This window comes from Lagenorhynchus albirostris, chromosome 4 (genome assembly GCF_949774975.1).
Source record: "Lagenorhynchus albirostris chromosome 4, mLagAlb1.1, whole genome shotgun sequence".
In the NCBI taxonomy this organism is placed as follows: domain Eukaryota; kingdom Metazoa; phylum Chordata; class Mammalia; order Artiodactyla; family Delphinidae; genus Lagenorhynchus; species Lagenorhynchus albirostris.
This window is the reverse complement of record NC_083098.1, coordinates 113583861-113605298: the sequence shown is the minus strand read 5'-3', so window position 1 is coordinate 113605298 and position 21438 is coordinate 113583861. Positions and strand designations below refer to the sequence as shown.

General features: G+C 36.7%; 1 protein-coding gene across 1 annotated transcript; it reads left to right on the top strand.

Annotated features, from left to right (window-relative positions):
- Positions 1-1441: 1441 nt before the first annotated feature.
- On the top strand, positions 1442-20939 carry CXXC4 (CXXC finger protein 4). The gene is made up of 2 exons (XM_060147369.1): positions 1442-2518; positions 20473-20939. The coding sequence occupies exons 1-2, from the start codon at positions 1442-1444 to the stop codon at positions 20515-20517; spliced, it is 1122 nt and encodes a 373-aa protein (XP_060003352.1). The 3' UTR covers positions 20518-20939.
- The last annotated feature ends 499 nt before the right edge of the window (positions 20940-21438 follow it).

Here is a 21438-nt window from a genome sequence, read left to right as displayed (position 1 = left end):
CTCAAAAGGCTGTGATGTACCTCTCCCTCTGTGATAAACAACTAAAATACCTCTTCCTAAGCATAATAATGGCCTGTAAGCAAAGAGATGAATGCAAATACCCAGTTAACATTAAACTTTCCTGTAAAACAGAGCAAAAGAAAAAAAAATCATTTTAATGATTATTTCTTCATGGAACACCTTAAATGATTCCCCCCTACTTTTACTCAATGTAAAAAAATCAGTGACTGTGAGAGATCCTCAAAAAGTCCATGCTTTCTTCTTGTCTTGGGAATAGACTGGAGTCTCCATTAGGAATTATTGGGAATATTCTTACAGAGACTGCAGGCACTTGGTTTAAAACCTTTGACATTTTTCTGTATTATTAAAAAAAAATTTTAATCTAGTCCATCTTTCTTTTCTTTTTTTTAAACAAGTAGAACACCACCCTCTTACCCCCTCCAAGCCCCACCACCAAATGGCTTGTACAATTGAGACCCGTCCTTGGTCCATTGAATTAAGACCCTAACAGAGCCAGCTGTGCTGGGATTCAAACTAATGACCGCAGACACACAAGGACACTGTGGCAGCTGGTAGTTCTTTTCTCCCTGCCTCTTTAGTTCAGATTGTATGTGGGCAGTCTCTTAGCTCTCAGTTGTATTGTGTTTGCTTACAGTTTATACTCGGATGTATTGCAGACTTTCTCAGTACTTCATTTGCTAATTTCCTGTTCATTTTCCTCATAGGGCCATAGCAGTTTTCTACTTTAGAGCATTTGCATGCCCAGGCAGCACTTGTTCATACATTTCAAAATGTTTAAATGCCCTCTGCTTATAGGTAGTATCGCCCTCCCACCCCTGATTTGCATGTCTTTAAGCACTCCAATTGCCCTTTTCCCTCGGCATTTGTCACCCCTGTCTTTCCTCTTTCCCTGGGTATCCTGGCTATTAATACATTTTCTCAGGAGGGTTATAAGAATAGGGGGGAGGAGCCGTGGTGTGCTGTGGGGAGGGAGAGAGCGGGCCTGGGAGCGTGGGGGAAGGATGGGAATGGGGGGGGTCACGTCTTGATGATTGTTATGCAAACGACCTGACGAAGAATGTGGGAGCTTTCAGCGTCTGCGGTGGGGTAGTGAGGGAGGCTGTTTATTTATTTGTCCATCTTTTTCCTCGTGCTGCTTGTTGGAATGACTTTCTTTATTTTAGTTGTAACAGTTGGAGGATAATGCAAAGGAAGACGCTGCCTGGGAATTCACCGTCTGTGGAAATGCGCCCCAGAGAGGAATAAAGCAGTCCTCACCTTGCTCTCCCCACCCGGACCCACTTTCCCCTCCCGCCTCGGCCCCCACCCCGGCACCACCATCACCCCCTTCCCTCCCCCCCACCTTCCCCCCTTTCCCACCCAGGTGTCGGACCAGACGGTCCCCACTTCCACCCTGCACCCCTTCTTCCCCCCCTGTACCATGAACACCAATGTCTGCGTGGAGCCCGGGCCGAGCCCGGAGGCCCCGGGCTTGCCCAAGGAAAGCCACCTGCCCGAGGGGGCCCTGAACAGCCTTGTGGATTACAACTCGGAGATGGAGCGCTACCGCTCCTTTGCCACCTCCTTCTACAAGACCAACGGGGGCGCCTTCCCGCAGGCGGCCAAGATCGCGCGCATCACCACCCCCATCTTCCCCAGCAGCGCCGCCGCCGCCGCGGCCGCCGCGCGCATCGGCATGTCCCCCTGGAACTGCGACAACGCGGCCACCGCCGCCGCCGCCACCGCCATGCTCTGGGGCAGTGGCGGGGGCGGCGGAGGCGGAGGCGGCGGCGGCGGGGGCGGCGGCGGGGGCGGCGGGGGCAGCAGGAAATCCTCCTCCGCCGCCGCCTCCTCCTCCGCCGCCTCCTCGGCGATCCTCCCCACCGGCGGTGGCGGCGGCGGCGGCGGCGGCGGCGGCGGCGGCGGCGGCGGCGGCGGCGGCGGCGGCGGCAGCAGCAGGACCAGCATGCACCACCGAAACGACTCCCAGAGGCTGGGGAAAGCTGGCTGCCCGCCAGAGCCGTCGTTGCAAATGGCAAATACTAATTTCCTCTCCACCTTATCCCCCGAACACTGCAGACCTTTGGCGGGGGAATGCATGAACAAGCTCAAATGCGGCGCTGCTGAAGCAGAGATAATGAATCTCCCCGAGCGCGTGGGGACTTTTTCCGCTATCCCGGCTTTAGGGGGCATCTCATTACCTCCAGGGGTCATCGTCATGACAGCCCTTCACTCCCCCGCAGCAGCCTCAGCAGCCGTCACAGACAGTGCGTTTCAAATTGCCAATCTGGCAGACTGCCCGCAGAATCATTCCTCCTCCTCTTCGTCCTCCTCGGGGGGAGCTGGCGGAGCCAACCCGGCCAAGAAGAAGAGGAAAAGGTGTGGGGTCTGCGTGCCCTGCAAGAGGCTCATCAACTGTGGCGTCTGCAGCAGTTGCAGGAACCGCAAAACAGGACACCAGATCTGCAAATTTAGAAAATGTGAAGAGCTAAAGAAAAAACCTGGCACTTCGCTAGAGGTCAGAGGAGATGATTTCTTGTTTCCCAGTCTCCCCCCCTCCCTCCTCCCTCCCCTGTCCTCTCCCCTTCAGGGCTTCGTGTCTGGCTTCAAGATGCAGTACCCCTTTCCTGAAGCTTCATTCAGGTTGTAAGATACAGTTGTAGGTGGTTTGCGGAGGTCATGGCCTCTCCGCCACCCTCCCCAGCTGCACTTCGCCTGGAACCGCCCTCCATATGGGGAGGGCGCCCCTCCTTTTTAGCTCCGGGAGGAAAACTAATGTAATTGGTTTGAAAAATCAGAAGTTTCACATTCAATATGGTCAGAAATTTCCCTTGGTGGTTCAAAATGACCCCTCCCCCCTTATTATTTTTAAAAGCATCTCTGCCCAAAGGGTGGGACACATCACATTCTATATACTTTTATTGGGCGAGACTTATTAGTGGCCCAGTTGTAAAAGTGAGGACACAGTTTGTGGCACACAAGCCTACATTCCCATTAACACACACACACACACACACACACACACACACACACAGAGTAATCATTGAAACGGAAATACATTAATTCAAAAGGGGATTTTCTACCCTCTTCTAGGATAATTTTTCTCCTTACCATGACAAAATGTTTGTTTCCTCATTTTATTTTCTGCATACTTGGTATTTTTCCGGAAAGTGGATATAGTATAGAAAGCTGAACACCATTTGCAGTTTTTAAGGAGAGATGACTTAGAATAGATACAATTTGTAGCAGGTGATGGTAATTTTATTTAAGACTGTCTTACATAGCTTAGAAACAAATGATTCCTAAAACTCAGTTACAAAAAATATAAATTTGGGGTTCTGCATTTAGCAGATTAACCATTTTGTAGTCACAAAATTGTTCTATACACCAAGCACTGTTTTGTTGGACACCCTATTTGGTCAATAATAGTTTCTTTTTCCTATATGCCCTTAAAACAGACAACGTACAGATTATCACTAAATTACTTGTTAAATTAGGCTTTTAATTATGTTAAATACAAAGATTGATGTGTTTGGTGGAAATTTCATATGGTGACCTGATCAAAACAAAAGGGGAAAAAATGGAAAATCAGAGGCAAATGGGTTTGGTGGTATATTTAGTAAAGAAATATGAACAGGTAATCATATTTAGCCTCTTGATATAATTTACAGAGTAGATGGCTAAGTGTTCATATATAGGTGGTGGATGTAGCATTAGGGAATATTCAATGGGCTGGATTGTAGGCTGAGAGCGGTTCTCACAAGTTATCATCAGAGGGAAATCTGCACATTCTTTTAAAAAATTGTGAACGTGGCTTAAAGGAGTTTTCTCCAAGAAGGACTGGTCTTTAAAAGGAGAAGGGAAAAGAGTTAAAGATCTTTGCATGTTTGAACACAAGTAAGATACAGTTTGTTTTTTTTAAGTTGTATTAATATAAGTCAAAGCAAATAGCACTTTGGAATTCCCTCAAAATCAATTTATATTGATATCATTATTGATTATGATCAATTCCATCAAAATATTGCATTGATTCCTCTTTATAAAAGAACCCATCTCTGTTGAAAGTTTGACTTTACTCCAGGGTGGTTTATTACATTTCCTTTGGCAACTCTGCTTACGCAAAGATAACAGCAATTATAAAGGCGTAGGTCCATGTGTTTTCTTAGGTGGCAAAAATTAGTTTTTAGCTTTGAATGATCTTCTCTGGATTAATATAACTTCTCTAGGTCTCTAAGGCCCATAGGCAGTTAAAATTCAGTTCATACTAAAGCCTCCTGTTATTGCCCAGTTGATAGCACTACATAGCTTTTTTTTTTTTCTCTCTCAAACTATAGTATCTAGGATTATAAAATCTAGAATTATAGATTTGGTGTTGCTAAGTGGCCTTCAACTTTTGCTAGACTCATGCACTGCCTTCATCCCAATTTAGGGTATGTAGTAGATAGGACCACTGAATAATTCTCATTTATTTAGTAAGTAACCTCTCTGAACGAGTTTAATGTGAGTACCAAGAGGTTTTCTGCACAAGTTTCTATGCTGATTTATTAGTCTAAACAAATTTCGTAAGTTTCCTTTTTTCTTCCTTTTGATAGTTTTCCCACAAACTTATCATGATCCTTAAGTTTCTTAGGCTTTTTGATCACAAAATTCCATAGTATTACTTTTTCTTCTCTTTTAAAATTCTGTTGATCTTCAGAAACTGGGGTGTGGATGGGAGGGGAAACACATTTCTCTCTTTGTAGAGCTCTCTGAAGATGTTCTCCTAGCTATACACCCCTTCCTACCAGAGAATTGTTCTTGGTTCAAAGCTAAGATTCTTAATGGAATGCAATTTGGCAGAAAGAAAGAAAAAGTTTTGTTTTTTTAAAAATTTTAATTGGCTAACATTCTAACTAGGTCATTTTAAAGTGGCAAAGGCAGCATGATTGCCTTAAGCACATGTGTAACCACACAGTTATCGTTGTAGGAAACCAGCTGGATGCATATCAGAGTGACAGGGTTTACATGACTGAACCAAAGCTGGAGCAGTGGTTGTGGGATGGTGAAAAGTACCCCTGCTGACCTGCTTCCCTCTCTAATTTGGTTTCTGTAACTTATCATCATCTGTGGAGATGTTTTAGATGTCAGGTAGACTCCCTGGCTAAGGATAGTGATTTGGGGATTCATTATGGATATCACCTGTGGATTTCAGGTGTAAGTTCAGTAGCGAATATTTGTTGACTTTAAATTATGGACACCAATTAATATCTGGATCATAGTCATCACTACTATTCTTATTTATCACTTCAAGCCCCATGTGCTCTTCTTTCCCTTTGACTTATTCTCATGCCAAATACTGGAGGCGTAATCAGATTCTCAGGGTAAGGAAACTGAAATTAAGACAGATTCACATAGATGTGTTGGGATTCTTGCCCACATTTTTTAAAGCCTCCCCTCTGGCATTCCTTTTAAAACTGCTTTACTTATTTCCACGTTTTCCTGCTTAGCCTCATGTTAAGAGCATCTTAATTCCTTAAAAATATATTAATAAAATCACCCCTTTATAGTATTCCATATGATAACAATGCACATAAAACAAACTTAGTTTTCCTATGATACTGTGCACTGTATAGTTGCATATAAGACTATTCATTTAGTCAATTACTCTACTAAAAAAATGATCACTGATTATTCAAAGCAGTCATTACAAATTCTGTATGCCCCTGTGCAACAAAACTTATCTTAAAAACTTGTATCCTCAATGATCAATATTAAGTTCCCATATATTTTAAGAAATGTGATTACATAGTATGATAATACATTGTATGACAGACCTTTGTCTCACACAAAGGTAATCTCATACAAAGGGAATCCTGTAGTTTTTCTATTCACAGCAGTTACATTTCTGATACTAAGATCTAACTTTTTTTAAATCTCCCAACCTGATATGACTCAAGGGAGAAAATTGTCCCGTGGGTAACCCCAGCCTCGTAGTCCCTGAACATTGTTCAGGTGACATGATTGATCTCTGTGGGACAGCATTAGAGACCACACAGATCTGGTTTCTCTCCCATTAGCTGATTTATGGAATTACATTAGTAAGCAGTGCCTCGGGAGACTTCCCTGCCCCCGCTCTTGGCTCTCTGCTGAGCGTACACACCGCTGCCCCCCAGGCTTTCTGTGAGCTAGAGGCAGGAGTTGGAAGAACATTAGAGTGAAGAGACTGAGAAACTGGAAAGTTAGGAAAAGGATAATCTCATCTTCTTTCTTTTCTTTTCTCTCTTTTAAAAATTTATCTGCTGAATGAACGGGCCCCAAATAATTTTCCGCAAGTTAGGTTGAGGTCCTAAGAGGTCTCGTGGAAAGCATCCAGATATTGCCCCACTCTTGGTAACTGGATTTCGAAGAGTGTTCTAAGGGAGGAGGGACACATTTCCTATATACGACGTTAAGTTCTAAGAGCTTCAACCACACAAATGGCGATTGTAAAATTCTGGACAGAGCATTGTCTGCGATTTTTGCAGGAAGGTGGCACCTGCCTCCCCACCTTTTCATTCGTAGACCACACATGAAATAGGTGTGTCGCTCAAACTCAGACTCTGTATGGTTAAATAACGAAACCGGTCAACAATTGAACATGTCATATAAGATTTGGAAGTTTGTGACAAAAAAAACCTACAGGTAAAATACAAATGTTTCGTATCTTAAACTGCAACATACAACAGTTTGTCACTTTATATCATAGTTCAAAAATGGGTTTTCAGTTTCAAGAATCAAAAACATCCCAGTATAAAAATACACATTTTTGTTTTAATCAAAAGGAAAGAGGAAACTTTTCAAGAAATTCAAACCAAATGATAGTAGATTAACACTAGAATGTAATATAGAAATAACATAGGGAAAAGAGTCTGAATTTCATAAATGCTAAGGAAAAAAGCTCAGAAAAGTTCAGCTTTGACTAAAGGCAGAAAGTAGATTTGTTGCCAAGACATCAAAGTGTAATGCAAGCCCAGTGAGATTCTTTCCATCACTAGATTTAATACAAGTTAGTCAAAGTTGTTTTTAAAAGAACCACACATTTTAAAATAATTCCTAAATGAAAATCATACCCCTTCTCATCCAAACATCATGCAAATTCTAACCAATCTTTTGGATGGCAATTAGGAATAGTAGAATAAAAGCAATTAAAAGCATTTGTAAATTATCCTATAAGAATGTTTGTTTGAAGTTCAGCCATCATTAAACAAAATAAAAATAAACAATCAAAAAGCCAATAACAAACTTTAGACTTTAATCATATAAAAGTATTTGGATATTTTAAGTGAGAATGGAAAGTATATCTAGTGATGAAGGAAAGAAAAGTTACTTGATTTTTAAACTTTTTAATGAATTGATTACTGAAGCATTGCTGCATATTTTGGTTAGTTTTAGTCAACTGTTCTCCTGGGTGAATAATTAAGAATTTTGCACAGTGCAGACTTACAGATTGAGAAATACAGGACAATTTAGTAAAATAGTCTGTAAGACTAAAAACTGAAAGGTGTGTAAAACGACATGGGCATTTCATCCATATTTGTTCTAGAGTACAAGGTTGGAGACTGAAGATCTAAGTCAGGGTGATCCTGGAGACACTGGTAGAATATTCCCTCTGGATATAAACGTAAACCAAAAAACTACTGGAGTGTTCCCCAGGAACAGGTTGAAGTGTATCTTAAAAAAAAACTCATCTGAAGTAGTTGGTGCTCTTAGAACTTACTGTTCAATCTCAATTGGTCAGATTGAATATGTAGTTTACTTTTACCAGAAAACAATTCACTTTTTAATTTTGCTTTGGAAAAATGTAACAAAATGTCCTACTATCCAATAAGTTTCACAAGCCTGGATATGCTCAGTCTCTTACATTTATTTTTATTCATATTTTACAAATATTAAAAATGAGCTCATTCATCATATAAAAATATCTACTTAAATTAGTAGGTTAAATTCAAGATTTATTGAAAGGCCCATGTAAATATGGAAGTTGGAGAAAGGACTACTTCTCTTTCAGTTTTCCTCTTTATTTTATTTTATTTTTTTTTATATTTTTATTTTTTTGCGGTACGCGGGCCTCTCACTGTTGTGGCCTCTCCCGTTGCGGAGCACAAGCTCCGGACGCACAGGCTCAGCGGCCATGGCTCACGTGCCCAGCCGCTCCGCGGCATGTGGGATCTTCCCGGACCGGGGCATGAACCCGTGTCCTCTGCATCGGCAGGCGGACTCTCAACCACTGCACCACCAGGGAAGCCCTTCCTCTTATTTTTGGATTAGTTTTTTAAAAGCAAAAATGAGCCCAAAATAATGGTAAAATCTTTCACCTTTATAAGTGTGATTTTTCAGTCACCAATTAGAACGTCAGATGATCTTGGCTGGGGAAGTAGAGCACTCTAGATAATATCTTTTTTTTTTTTTAACAAAAACCTGTTTTCAAGACAGTACTTTCTTTGGTGGGATCAGTGTACATTTTGAGGATTTTGTGCATGCATAATTGTATTCCTTCATTTGTGCCGCAATGCTTCTGCTCATTCTTAACATACTTTTTCATCTAGCATTTATGCTATTATCCTTAGTAGTTTCAAAATATTGAGGGAGGGACACACAGGTGGTTTTATCCTTCAGTCATATCTTGTTCCATCACATGCAAACACCTGTCCTGAAATTGAATTATTCTGCAGGGTAATCGAAAAGTCTCCCTCTATTCAGCATCACATGTTTTCTGTTGTTTATTGAGTTATGTTGCAGCATACTTCAGATGCGACAGACATTTAATAATGTTGAAGACTTAGCTCTGCAGGGGCTAAAAGGATCCCAGCAGGCTTGTTAACTTCTACTCTAAAACATTATGAGAAATATTTTTTTCTCTGTGAAACTTCAAGGCTTTCTCTTAATTTATTTCAAGAACATAAGGATCCATAGCCAGGTATGAGAGCGAACCTGTGAAATTTTTTTGTTTTTCTATTTTTTTGATCTTTAACCTATCGATATCACGTTACATTTCTTACTCAGAAGACAGTGGCAAAGCAAACAACTGCTTTTCCAAAGAACTAATAGCTAAAGATGCATTTCTTTGGCTGATATAAAACCAAATATAAATTATATTTAGAAAAAAACAAACTACTAGTTTCTTGGCTTTTCACTTATTTTATAATTAAAAATAATATTTGGGCCCTTGTGGCTACATTTAGGTGATAGATTGTGGGAAGAGCCACTAGTTTCAAGTAACTTACCAGGTGAACAATATTAGCTCCATCAGCATTACTTCTCTGAACTTTATTTCCTCAACTGTGAAATGGACATAGTAATACCAACCTTCACTACAACTTTTAATATTGTGTGTAGGTTCATGTTCTTTGTATACTGAAAGATGCTATACGATTTCTCGTTCCTAATTTAAAGTCATCAATAAAAAGTAGAGGAGAAGACAATTACATTTACAGATAATTCAGTATACCAACAAGTTACTTATAGTTATCAGAAATTAAAGCCCATGTAGACTATTTTGTGGCTTTGAGTTTTCTGAATATTTGTCCTAATCATCCAGTTCACCAAAGATCTGGCATGATTTCACTTGGAAAGAGATAAACCTGATAAACAAATCCTCCTTCCTCACCAAAGGCACACCACTACCATAAATTTCTGTATCTTTTAATAGATTGTGTGTGTGTGTGTGTGTGTGTGTGTGTGTGTGTGTGTGTGTGTGCATTTCAACTCAATACCTTTTTTTTGGCTACTATTTCCTTTATTTGGACAGACACAGGAGTTGTTCTAAATGTGCATTTGTGAGTTTAAGAAAATCATTGTAAGAAATGGTTAAATGCTTGTCACAGATTCTGGTTGGAGAACATATTTACAAACACTGGAAAATTGTAGAGTTACTCTTGTTTTTGAAGATGGGGTGTGTGCGTGTGTAAGTGTGTAGGAAGTTAAACAGGTAGATACACATTTTGAGATTAAAAAGTGAAGTGACTATGCAGAGCTTTTTCTTTTTAATAAGAAGAGAGTATTTATGAAATGAAGAACATTAGTGAGCAATAATAGAAAATGCTGTTGGTTTTCTGGGAGAAAATAGTGATAAGCCCTAAAAGATTTGGAATACTAACCAAGAAAGCTTTAAAAATGAAGGAGAAAGAGATATTCAAGCCAGGGTGCAATGCAGTATCTAGAAGAAGTTCTGTCAGGATAGGGTATGGAAGTCTGCTTTGCTGACTATAACTGCTGAAGCAGTTATAGAAGTTTTGCAGAGAATGGAAACAATAAAGGGGGGAGATAATGTTTTCATGCTTGACTCAATACATTTGGTTAGGGAGTCAGAGCTGAGTCTAAAGTTCAGTGGAGTGGCCGCTGAATTAGAGACAAGGAAAAACAGATTGTGTTTTAGCTGATGTTATTATGTTTACTTATGCCTTTGAAACATTTGGTAGAATAACTCCCGAGTGTAACTGAATACTTCCAAGATGGGTGGAAGATGGGATTCCATTTAGGTGTCATATTCATCTAAACTCATATTTCCGAGGACGTTCTGGAGCAAGTGAAGAGAAGTGTCAAACTATGGGGGAAACTGTGGTGAAAGTGCTGCTTCTTGCTCAAGGACTTAAAGAAAACCTCTGGATGATTGATAGTATCAAAAGGATAGAGATCAAGTAGGATGAGAGAAGAAAGGGATAAATGTTTATAGAGCAGGAAGAGTCATGGGCATTTCTGTGTATTTCAGCAAATCTGGCAAATTCTGGAGAAGATGTATTTTCTTTAAAACTTTACAGAGTGAAAAGAGATGAAATAAATTTTTAAAAGAATAATAGACTATATAGATTTAATTGGAAATGATGATTATGAGTGATGGTGAATCAGTGGCAGAAAAATAACTGTGCTGGGCAAAGACTTCTCTATGGGAAATGTTCTTGTTTGTAGGTTAAATGAGATCAGGGATGGTTTTAATGGAGTCGAGAATAAGGAAAAGAGATAAAATACTCAGTTGTATGTAGATGAATGCAAAGTGAGATGTGGCATCTTCTCAGAAACAGTCAGTGTGCTCTAATTGTCAGTCATGAAAAACAAAATAGAGAACACTAGCCTTTAAAATGCCAAAGGATATACATATTGGTTCTTCTATGTAAGGCTGCTATCCATAGAGTTAAATGCGTTATGAAGTGGAGTGGTTTTGGATTTTCCTCATGTGATGCTTTTCACATGTACATGTTATTTGTATGGTGTGAAGCTGTGTTTTGCAAACTGCAGGTGACAACACATTAGTGGTCCATGAAAACCAATGTGTTGGCTTATCGCCAGGATTTTTAGAACATAGAATAGAACGGAATGGAGCAGAAAATATATGTGTATCACATGTAGTAAGAGTACATATTGTTAAACTTTTGTTTCGGTTATGTATGTACACATAAATGTATGTGTATGCATGTACTAGGCTGCTATGTAGAATGTATTTCCAACTGTTGATTGCAGTCAAAAAAGCTTGAAAAACACTAGTTTAGTGACAGCCACAACACTATTGAACAAATCTGTAGTAAGGAAAGAAATTACATTTGTAAATGGAACAATGTTACCAAGATAAAGAGTAAAATGTAAATGTGTTTCTATAAGCAGTGTGTCTTTACTTCTCCTAGGCAGGTCTGTACCTAGAAGGTATATTCATGAATTCATGGTATATGCTAAACACATGGTAAACCCTTGATCAATTCAATTCAATTCAACATATCTTTAGGTAGGAACTGTTATTTTCTGAGATTTGTAGTAAGTGCTGTGGATACATACACACATCTTCGCTTAAGGAACTCAAACTTTTCCTTATTCCTAACTGCCTTTTTAAAATACCTATGTCATTCCCTAATTCTACATCTTAATCTTTCATCCAAGATAATTAGCTCCCTACTTACATTCTTAATTCTCAGCCCCCCAAAATGGACGCATTTCAAGTGATATAATTGTAACTTTAGAAAACTCTGAAAGCAATCTCACACCTATTTAAAAGCCTTGGGATTCCTTAATTCATCCTTGGCCTAGTTGTTCCCAGATCTAGATAAGAAACACATACTGCTCTCTGTGATTTCTACTTGGCTACCTCATGTGGTTATGTTGTGTAGTATTAAGTTTTCTATTAGTACTCCAGAATTTTTCAAGGAATAAGAAAAGAAAAAGGAATTCTTGCCTTGAACATACTGAGAATCTACAGTATGACTTGTTATATCAAGCATATTTTACAGAGTACTGGAAACCCTTGTATGACCTGAATAAGAGAAAGAGCTATATTGAAAGAAAGAAATAAAGGAAGGAAGAAAAGAAGAAAGGGAGGGAGGGAGAGAGGGAAGACAGGCAGACTGTAGTGTTATAGATTAAAGAGAAATGAGAAAGGAGCATGTTGGCAGAAAGGATTGTCATGTTCAAGGTCATCTTTTTGAGTCTGGTTTAAATAAGAAATTAGTAGAAATGGTTAATGCCTCAAATTTTATTTGAAAGATGCCATGAGTCTGGGTTTAGATTCACTAGAACCACTCAGCATTTTTTCTTTTCATTTACCATAGTGGATAAAATAGTTTCATGTAAACTAACTAGATTTTTTTTCCTCCTAATTTCTCTTTAAGAGTAATTTGCTCAAGTCTGTAATTAGAAACATAGAAATGCCAAGATGGGAAAACTGATGCTAAAAATTGATGACGGTGTTTAGGGAGATAGAGGCCATCAGCATCTATAAACAACTAACCGTTCAAAAATATCAGTGTAATTTTTAAGGGGTTATACAGAGAATTTCCTGGAAAATACAGAATTGCACATATAGAAAAGAGTCCAGAAAAATGATGAAAAGAATATTAATCACTACAGCTTATAAATCCTGTGGCTGAAAAAGGTTAGGCTTATTAATTTACTCTACTAGTTAGTTAACTATGCGATTGTGACTCTGTTTGCATGAAGATGGAGTACATGATACACATAGAAAAAGAAATAGTACATGGAAATTCCCTGAGGAGAAATTTGACTCTTAAATTAAGGACTTGCTCTAGAACAAGATATGGTGATACCATGTTAATGCAGACTGCTTCACAGTGTATGCCCTCTTAATGAGGGAGATTAACCAAAATACATTTCTAAAGAGCCAAGTAACATGTAATAACTTGATTAACTTAAAATTGTTGACTATATACCTTTTAATTTTATTATTTAAACAGAAAATTAAGGGAAGAAACCAAGAAGTCAGCATGACTGTGAATTTAAACATTCAGTGTAATGGCAATTGCGGTTATTAAAAAGGTTTTTTTTTTAAAGAAATACTCCAACATGTGATTCTCAGAAGTATAGTTTTAATCAAGTACATTATTTTGCTGATAATATCTAATGACTGTGAAATGTTTGGAATTTTCTCTAAATTCCTCCAAGCAATTAATGGACATAAAACATGCTTTGGTTTCTAGGCTGGGTCTATCTCAGTGGTTGGCTTTTTGTCATAGAAGATACTGAACCAAATGAAGTTCAGTGACTACATTCAATATATTATAGAACTTAGCCCAAGAGGAATTTTCTATTAAACTTATTTTCACTTTTTATGTAATATAGAAAAAAAATGAATATTTCTCAAATTCCCACATCTCTAATAATCAAAAAGAAGCACCATAATTTGAATTTCTTATAGAGATTAGGTGTAACTATCGTATTTTATTTGAATAGAAGTTAGAGGCTGTCCAAATCATGGCTTTGATGGTTTTAAAAATCACCTCAAAAAAAAAAAATCACCTCAAGTTTTTTAACTGACCTCCCATTTCTTCACATTTTATGTGAATATTTCTTCTCTTCAATAAAAGGTGACAGTTCACTGTCTGCTTTAAAAAAATAACCAAAATTTAAAAAAATTGTCCAACAACTTGGTCATGAAAAGAATGCTGGTGGTGTTTTCAATAGCTAATTAGCAATGATCTCACCTAAAGGTATTGTTGTAGTCAACAGGAATCAGTAGAGTGACTTTGAGGGGAGATAGAATTATTTAACTTGTGTCTGCCATATATATATATATATATATATATATATATATATATGAATTCATACATTCATATATATGTATGTCTATTCAGATTCATTATCATATAACCATATATTTTTTCATAAAGATTTAAACATATTGGCATATATAAATAAAATTAACTCTAGATATTTTAATCATTCTTGACAGTATTGATTTTATTAACCTGATTTTTGCTTTTTTAATATCAATTTTACTTTTAATTTCCTTTCACACTTCCTCTTATACATAGGTTAAAAATAATATATAAAATATTTTTTCAAAAGCATCTTTTAAATTTATGGATTGTTGAAAATTTTTTCTCTTTCTGCTTATCCTGGTACCATCCCTATTATAGTTTATTTTTATAAATCCAGGAATATTTTAATCACTAAACTACCCATGTGTAACACAATAAATTTGCTTATTGTTGGAAGGATGTGGTTTGAAGTGTTTTTACCAAAAGCAATTGAAATATAATCCTATATAGCATTAATCAAGACACTTGCCTAAATCAAGTAGTTACATTAGATACTGAGGCCAAAAGTTGGTGCCTTTTTTGGCCACTTCTGGGCCAGTGGGAATTTTGGTGTCAAACTGTTACTTCTCTTCCTACCAACCCACTCCTTCCCCATATACACACACACCCACCTTTGGACAGTTGTTTTCCTTACTGGCTCTACCACCATATTGACTTGATTTAGCACCTTTCCAACATAGTATATAATCTCATCTTTCCATTTACAAAAGTTAGCTAAGTTTAAAGTCATGCCATCACAGTGGTGATGGGGAGGGTGGTGGTGTTCTCATAGGAGGGGGGAAGAGGAAGAGCCCTCATATTTGCAAGGCAGAAGAAGTAGCAGGAACAATAGCCCACAGGGAATCAATCCTAATGAAAAAGCCATCTCTAGTTCCACCATTAATCAGAGAAATCCTGGCCCCAAATGTCAGTTTGGAAACCAGAAAAGTGGAATGCTCCTTATAATCATATTTAAGACCTCCAAAAATGTGGGTCATAAAAGTTATGCAGTTCCTTATTTGGTGCTTTCTCCCTTTTAAAGAGGGGTCTAATATTCCCATTAGTGGTATTTGATAGGTGTTTTTAGTTTACATCTGGATCATGGCCAAAATAAGGTGTGAGCATACCAAAGACTTGTACAGTTATATGATGAATAAATCTGAATTATGAGAAAAATTAATCTGGTAGACAGCACATATATGATACATGTAAATTACAACAGGACAGAATGAGAAAGTAAGTTAGGTGTACTTTGAAAAGGGGAAACAGTGTATACTTATATTAATCCATATATTTTAAAATATTGGAATTGTTAAAATATAAAGTTATTTTTAATTATAATAACAGTAAATTATTGGGCTGTGAGTTTATCATTTATCATAAATTAATTGTTCTCTCAAACTTACTGAACTATGCTATACCTGTGCTTGCTAATAATTCTACTATAGTTATTGGATTATGGTTTTTAAAATATACTATTTGTAAATAGGATATAGAAAAATATTTTTGCCTAAAACATCTTGGGGAGTCTCTAACATTTACTAGGTATAATTTTAGACCATACTACTGATCATCCAAATTTGTAATAATGTGCATGTGTGTGTGTCTTCACATTCACAATATTGTACAGTATATGTAATACAATTTTCCATTTCTCCTATTAGGTTTTGAAATTTTGTTGGTACAAAAATTAAGAACCTATATAACTTGATATTTTAGCATTTTTTGTGAATCAAATCAGAAAAAAAGTAGTTTTTTTTTTAACCATGAGGAATCCTTTTCCTTTTGTTCAGCCACAATACCCCAAAGTTTGAAAGTTTCATATGAAGCCAAAACAAATATAATCAAATGTCTAAAGGCAAACAATGATTCCTGCTATTCTTTTTTTGTCATATTTATTCATGTACTTCCTGTTGCAGAATTTCAGTGATTCATTAAGGTTTTCAAGTTCTAGTGCAAAGAGGTAAATCAAATGCGGTGAGGAGTTCCAATTTCAAGGACTTAGATGCTCAGAAGTCTAAGAAACTTATAGTGGAGCTTCTCACAGTGAAAACAAAAGTTTTTATTTGAAATATATGTATTACAAAAGAGTTTATAAGAAGCTGTATTGGCTAACTACAATTCGAAATTGCTTTGCTTTTGGTTGGAAAAAGCATACTTCCCATAATTATATGGGGATCGGAAAATGATTGGTGTTTATGTTTCTTTAATTAATAATAAATGGGGAAACAGGAAATTATTTTTTGATTAATCTAAGAATAATGGTACCCCAAAATACTGACTTCAGCTTGGGAAGTATTGTATTAGAGCCATCCTGTTTCACAGTAGAATTCTGAAGGCCTATGTGAATCACTGAGACTTTTGGATTAGAAACTACATGAATAAATATTGGAAAGATATAGTTAACTTTAGTTACAGAATTTGCTAATGTCTTAATTATTATCTCAATTTATAACTTTTATGCATTCTGAAGTGAATTTCAGCATCGAGTTGTCTTTTATTTGCTCTTTAAAAACTCATGTCTAGCTTTATTAAAAATGATTAGTTTTGTTTGGTGTCCTGAATACTGCAACATTTTACATATTGTATCTAGCTAGACGTGAATAGCCAATCCCATATAAATTCATATGTAGGAAAGTATAGATACCCAATTTCAGTTTTTAGGAGATGAGTTTTTATTAGGCTTGACATATTTTAAACAAGAGTATGTAGGTGCATGCCCGACCTAAAGATACCACAGTTCACATGACTGCCTACCAAGCACCAAAAGAGAAAGTTATGCTCAAATTCTTAAGGTAGCGGATTTGGGGATGTTTACTGATTTTAGGTCATTTAATTATTTCTTCATTGCAGATTTAATGAAAATCAAGCTGAAATACATTTCTGCCAGAGACATATTGATAATTTTTGTATTCATTTTTTTAAAGAAGTAAATGTAAAACGTACTTAGATTTGGATTATGTAATTATTTTATTCAATAATTTGCCTTTTAAAGTTATTTAGGAGGAAAACAGAAGGCATTCCTTTAAACTTGAAGGTCATTCTGGGTCTGGCTCTTGTAGGGGTGAATTCCCTGGAACACCATGCTTTACAGCAGTACCAGGAGAACTGGGGGCTGCAGGTTTCTCCCCAGGCCTCCTGGGAGCAAGGCTGCTGTTTGCCAGTGTTTGCACCGGTGTGAGCGGTGAAGACTGCCTTAAACAATGCTGATCAACTCAATTCTATTCTTTACCTCCCCACCCCCTTCTCTTCCTGGGGAATCTGGCTTCCCTGTCACTCAGGATAACGATTTCCTGCAAGCATCACTGAGATCCAGAAAGTCACTGTAATCTCATCAAGAATGTGATTCCCCAGCTGGGACTCTTGAATTTATATAACCTGAAAGTAGCTGGTTAGGGTGCTTAATCCACCACATTGGTGTGGTGAAGCCCCCCAACCATTTAAAATAGAAGTCCTCTTACAAAGACGACCTCATTAGAGAAGATATGTCCCCAAATTAGGACAGACTTAATTAGAACCCATAATTTAACCCAATGGTTTACATATGAAAACAGTGTTGCTACCCCCATTCTGGCTTAAAAGAATCAATCCAGGCCTTAAGGAAATTTCCAGCGAGCCCAGTGAAAATTGGGCAGGAGATTGGATATACATCTGTTTTGTGTGGCCTGTGGGATGCTGAAGCGTTTTGTTTCTTTTTTTAACCCTGAAATAAAACTTAGAGAATCCTCACTTCAAGTTTCTGGTGAATGCCTTGAAGATTTGTTCCAATTAATGCACCAGTGATTTTCCTAAATTTTCTCACATATTTTAGGTGATTTCCCAACTAATCATTTTTAGGGTTCAACCTCAAAGATCTTAATATAAGGGAGAAATAATTTTTAATAGGTGCATCCCTGCTTACCTTCTCCCTTTCCCTGTAGCAATAAATTGTCTGTATCCTTATTTTTGGAGATACATACTGGTCTCAAAATTGTATACATACTAATATGTACACATCACAGTGCAATTTTGTGACAGGTCATGACAGTAAAGAAAACTAGCTCTCTGCTTTTCTCATATCGGCATTATCTAATTACTATTTAGTGCTAACAAGCATTGAGAAGCGATTATCTTTTTCCTCACAACAATGACCTTTGATCTCGGGTGGCATTTTATAAAGCTTGCTTTTCCTAAATATTGCAGATGAAATTGAGTGGTGGAAAGGGGCACAGGAAGAGCCAAGAATTGGAAGAGAGATTTAAAAATGAAACTAAGACATAAGGAGTTCATCTCATTTAAAAAATGTGCTCCATATATTTCTTCTGTTTATCTTCATAAACATATATGTTTATCAGGATACAAGATATATAAGTATATACTTACAGTCTTATTTCCAGTTGGCATCTGAGAGTAAGTTGGCATCTCTTTGTCACATACTGTACACATAAATGTGAATATATATGGATATATATGCACATGTTTATTTTTCATGTGTGATTCTGCAATGCATGGATATGCTTAGATCTAACTTATCTTGTTAAAAATGACTACATTTATATAAGTATGCATACTTATATAAAATTTATTCTTAGTTGGCATCAAGCAGCAAGTTAGCATCTGGTGTAAACTAAGTTTTCATTTACTGCTTATATATATATGTGTGTGCGTAAAGCACGAATATTAAGATGAATGAATATATTTTCTTATTATTTCATACAGTACTTTTAATAATGATTAAATAAGTGTAATGAGCATATATAATTATATATATCATTTAAAAGTTACTTTTTTAGAAGTAGTAAAGGGGTTTTTCTCACCAACCAAGTCAAATAATGGGGATCCAGGTATGCGTAGTGAACTGGCGAGAAGAAGACAGATTAACCCATGAGGAGTAGGGAATACAATATTAGTAAGTACTATTTTTATGGGAATAATGGAACTTTTTGTTTGTGATTTTAGAAAATATTCACAAGTTTTAATATTTTTTGTATACCTATATGTAAACTTGAATTAGACAGCGTTAGTTTGTTAACACGTTCATTGTGAAATATATCATGTTGACTATGAGCACAGTTTTTTTAAACTTCTATTTAATACAGATAAGCCAAAATGGTTATTTTATTCATTTAAATTTCATTTGACCTCTCAATTAACACAGTTTTATTTTTAGATGACATTGCTACAGTAGGACGGTGTCAACCAAATAAGTCATATATGAGAAAGTAAATAAAAGCTAACCTCAATTATTAAAGAGTGTTTGTAGTAGAATTTTTCATGTATTTTCTGAAAATTCAAGTGCTGTTAACACTGTCTTAAGATGTGTTTACAAGGGATGTGTGTGTGTGTGTGTGTGTGTGTGTGTGTGTTCTTTTATACCTACTCAGTATTTTGGTAATATTCAACATACCAATTTACATACTTACTAATCTATAGCAGCTGTCTTATAGGCTACACAGGCTTGTTGGACAGGTCTAAGGAAGAAAATCAACTTCTTTTTGCCCTCTGGGAAAATTTACTCTTAGCTTGTTTTTCCTCATGTATCATCAATATGTACTCATGTGATTCTGTTTTATAAAGAAGAGTATGGCATGATGAATGACTGTAACGTTAATATATAAAGGAAAATTTGATAGCTTAACTACTGTTTATCCAATGAAAAACCCCACAGTAACTGTAAGCTTCTCGTTAAAAGGATTGCTCATACATTTAGTGCTGGCTTATTACTCCTTTGGAAAACTATAGTATTTTTCTGGTGCAAAAGGATCATTATGCTCCACTGAGTATCATTGGTTAGTTATAAGTTTGTCTCATATATATGACATTAATTTGTTGCAAATGCAGACATTTTAAAATAGTGGTATATTTTGTCCGTATAGTTCTCATTCCATTATATGTAGGAATGTTTAGCATTAGTAGTTATTAAATATAGACGTAATATTGATGTTATATTTGTTGTCCTGTCGTAAAAGAAATTCTCCAGAATAAAGAAATTACTTCACTGAATTCTGAACATCAGCCTTACATATGTATGTAAGGCTGCATATGTATGTAGCAGATACAGATTTTAAGTATGCTTGCTGGCTCTAGCAAGCGTACTTAAAATGCAGCCTATGTAAGGCTGATGTAAGTATATACTGTATCTGGTCTTCCTACTATTGGCTAATAGTTTGAACCTCCCCCTTTCTTCTGATTGCCATCCATGTTCTAGGCTGTGTGTCCTATATTTTTTAGACCAATATGTTTTAATCATTATATTTAGTAAATTATCATTAAATTCAATATTCTAATTTTTGTAATATTCTAAGATTAAACATTTGTTTTTTATTAAATGTTGAAATATACAAGTCATTATGTTGTGTATAGCTGACTGAAAATATTACTGAAGTGTAAAGGAGAAAAATCTAATTTTATATTGACATAGAAAGAAAGCTTAACTTGTTTTCTTGCTCTTTTTTTATAGAGAACACCTGTTCCCAGCGCTGAAGCATTCCGATGGTTCTTTTAAAGCAGTAGTATATCTTATTTTCAAGGCATTTGGAAGTGAAAGGCAAACTAAATGTCTTGTTTTAAGAAACTGCTTAGTCCACCACTGAAGAAAATATCCAGATATTATTTTCATTTTATGTATAGGGGTTTCTTCAAAAAAAAAAAAAAAGGAAAAGAAAAGAAAAAAGACATATAAAAATAATCTGGGAGCTTGGGGAATTGGCCAGTCTATTTACTTTCAATACCCTGATTCTTTCTTTGATGTAATTTAGCTATCCTAGTGAAGTTGTTGTCTATTTTGAAAGTGGCTGTAAAAAATAAGTTTGGGTAAGCCCCTGCTGTAAAATCATGTATCTTTGCAAAGTACATATCTATACTTCATTTTCAAATATATGTGTTTCAGTACTGTAAACTGTACAGATAGCAGCTTGTATTTTGTGTGTTTAGACACAAGGAGACAATCATCTCTGAGCATCTATGGAGATTAACAGTTTGTACACAACAGTCTGGTTCTGCGAGTTAAATCTGGAGCAATAAATTTTAGCTTTAAATATTTTTTGCCAGTTGTTTCTAGGAGCAGCAACAGCAGTGGCATGTTTTGCCATGCATCTTTCCGTAGAGACTTGATGCCAAGTTTTATGAGACTAAAAGATGATGATGCATCCAGCAATTACCTTCAGTTGTATTGTTCTAAGAGGGGAAGATGTTAGGAAAGTTTCAATTAATCTTTTGAGCACTATATTAGAGTAGTGGTTATGCACTTGCATTGCTTACAAACAAGCTGTACAGAAGGGTATACCTCCCAAATCCTTAGTGTAGTTGACTTGTCTCGGGTGGCACTGTAAGGCGGAGTACTCAGAGTAGTTGGAACATGCAGAATCAGTTGAATAATTTTTTTTTCTTTAAACTGTTTTCTAGGATACAGGATAAAGTATCATAT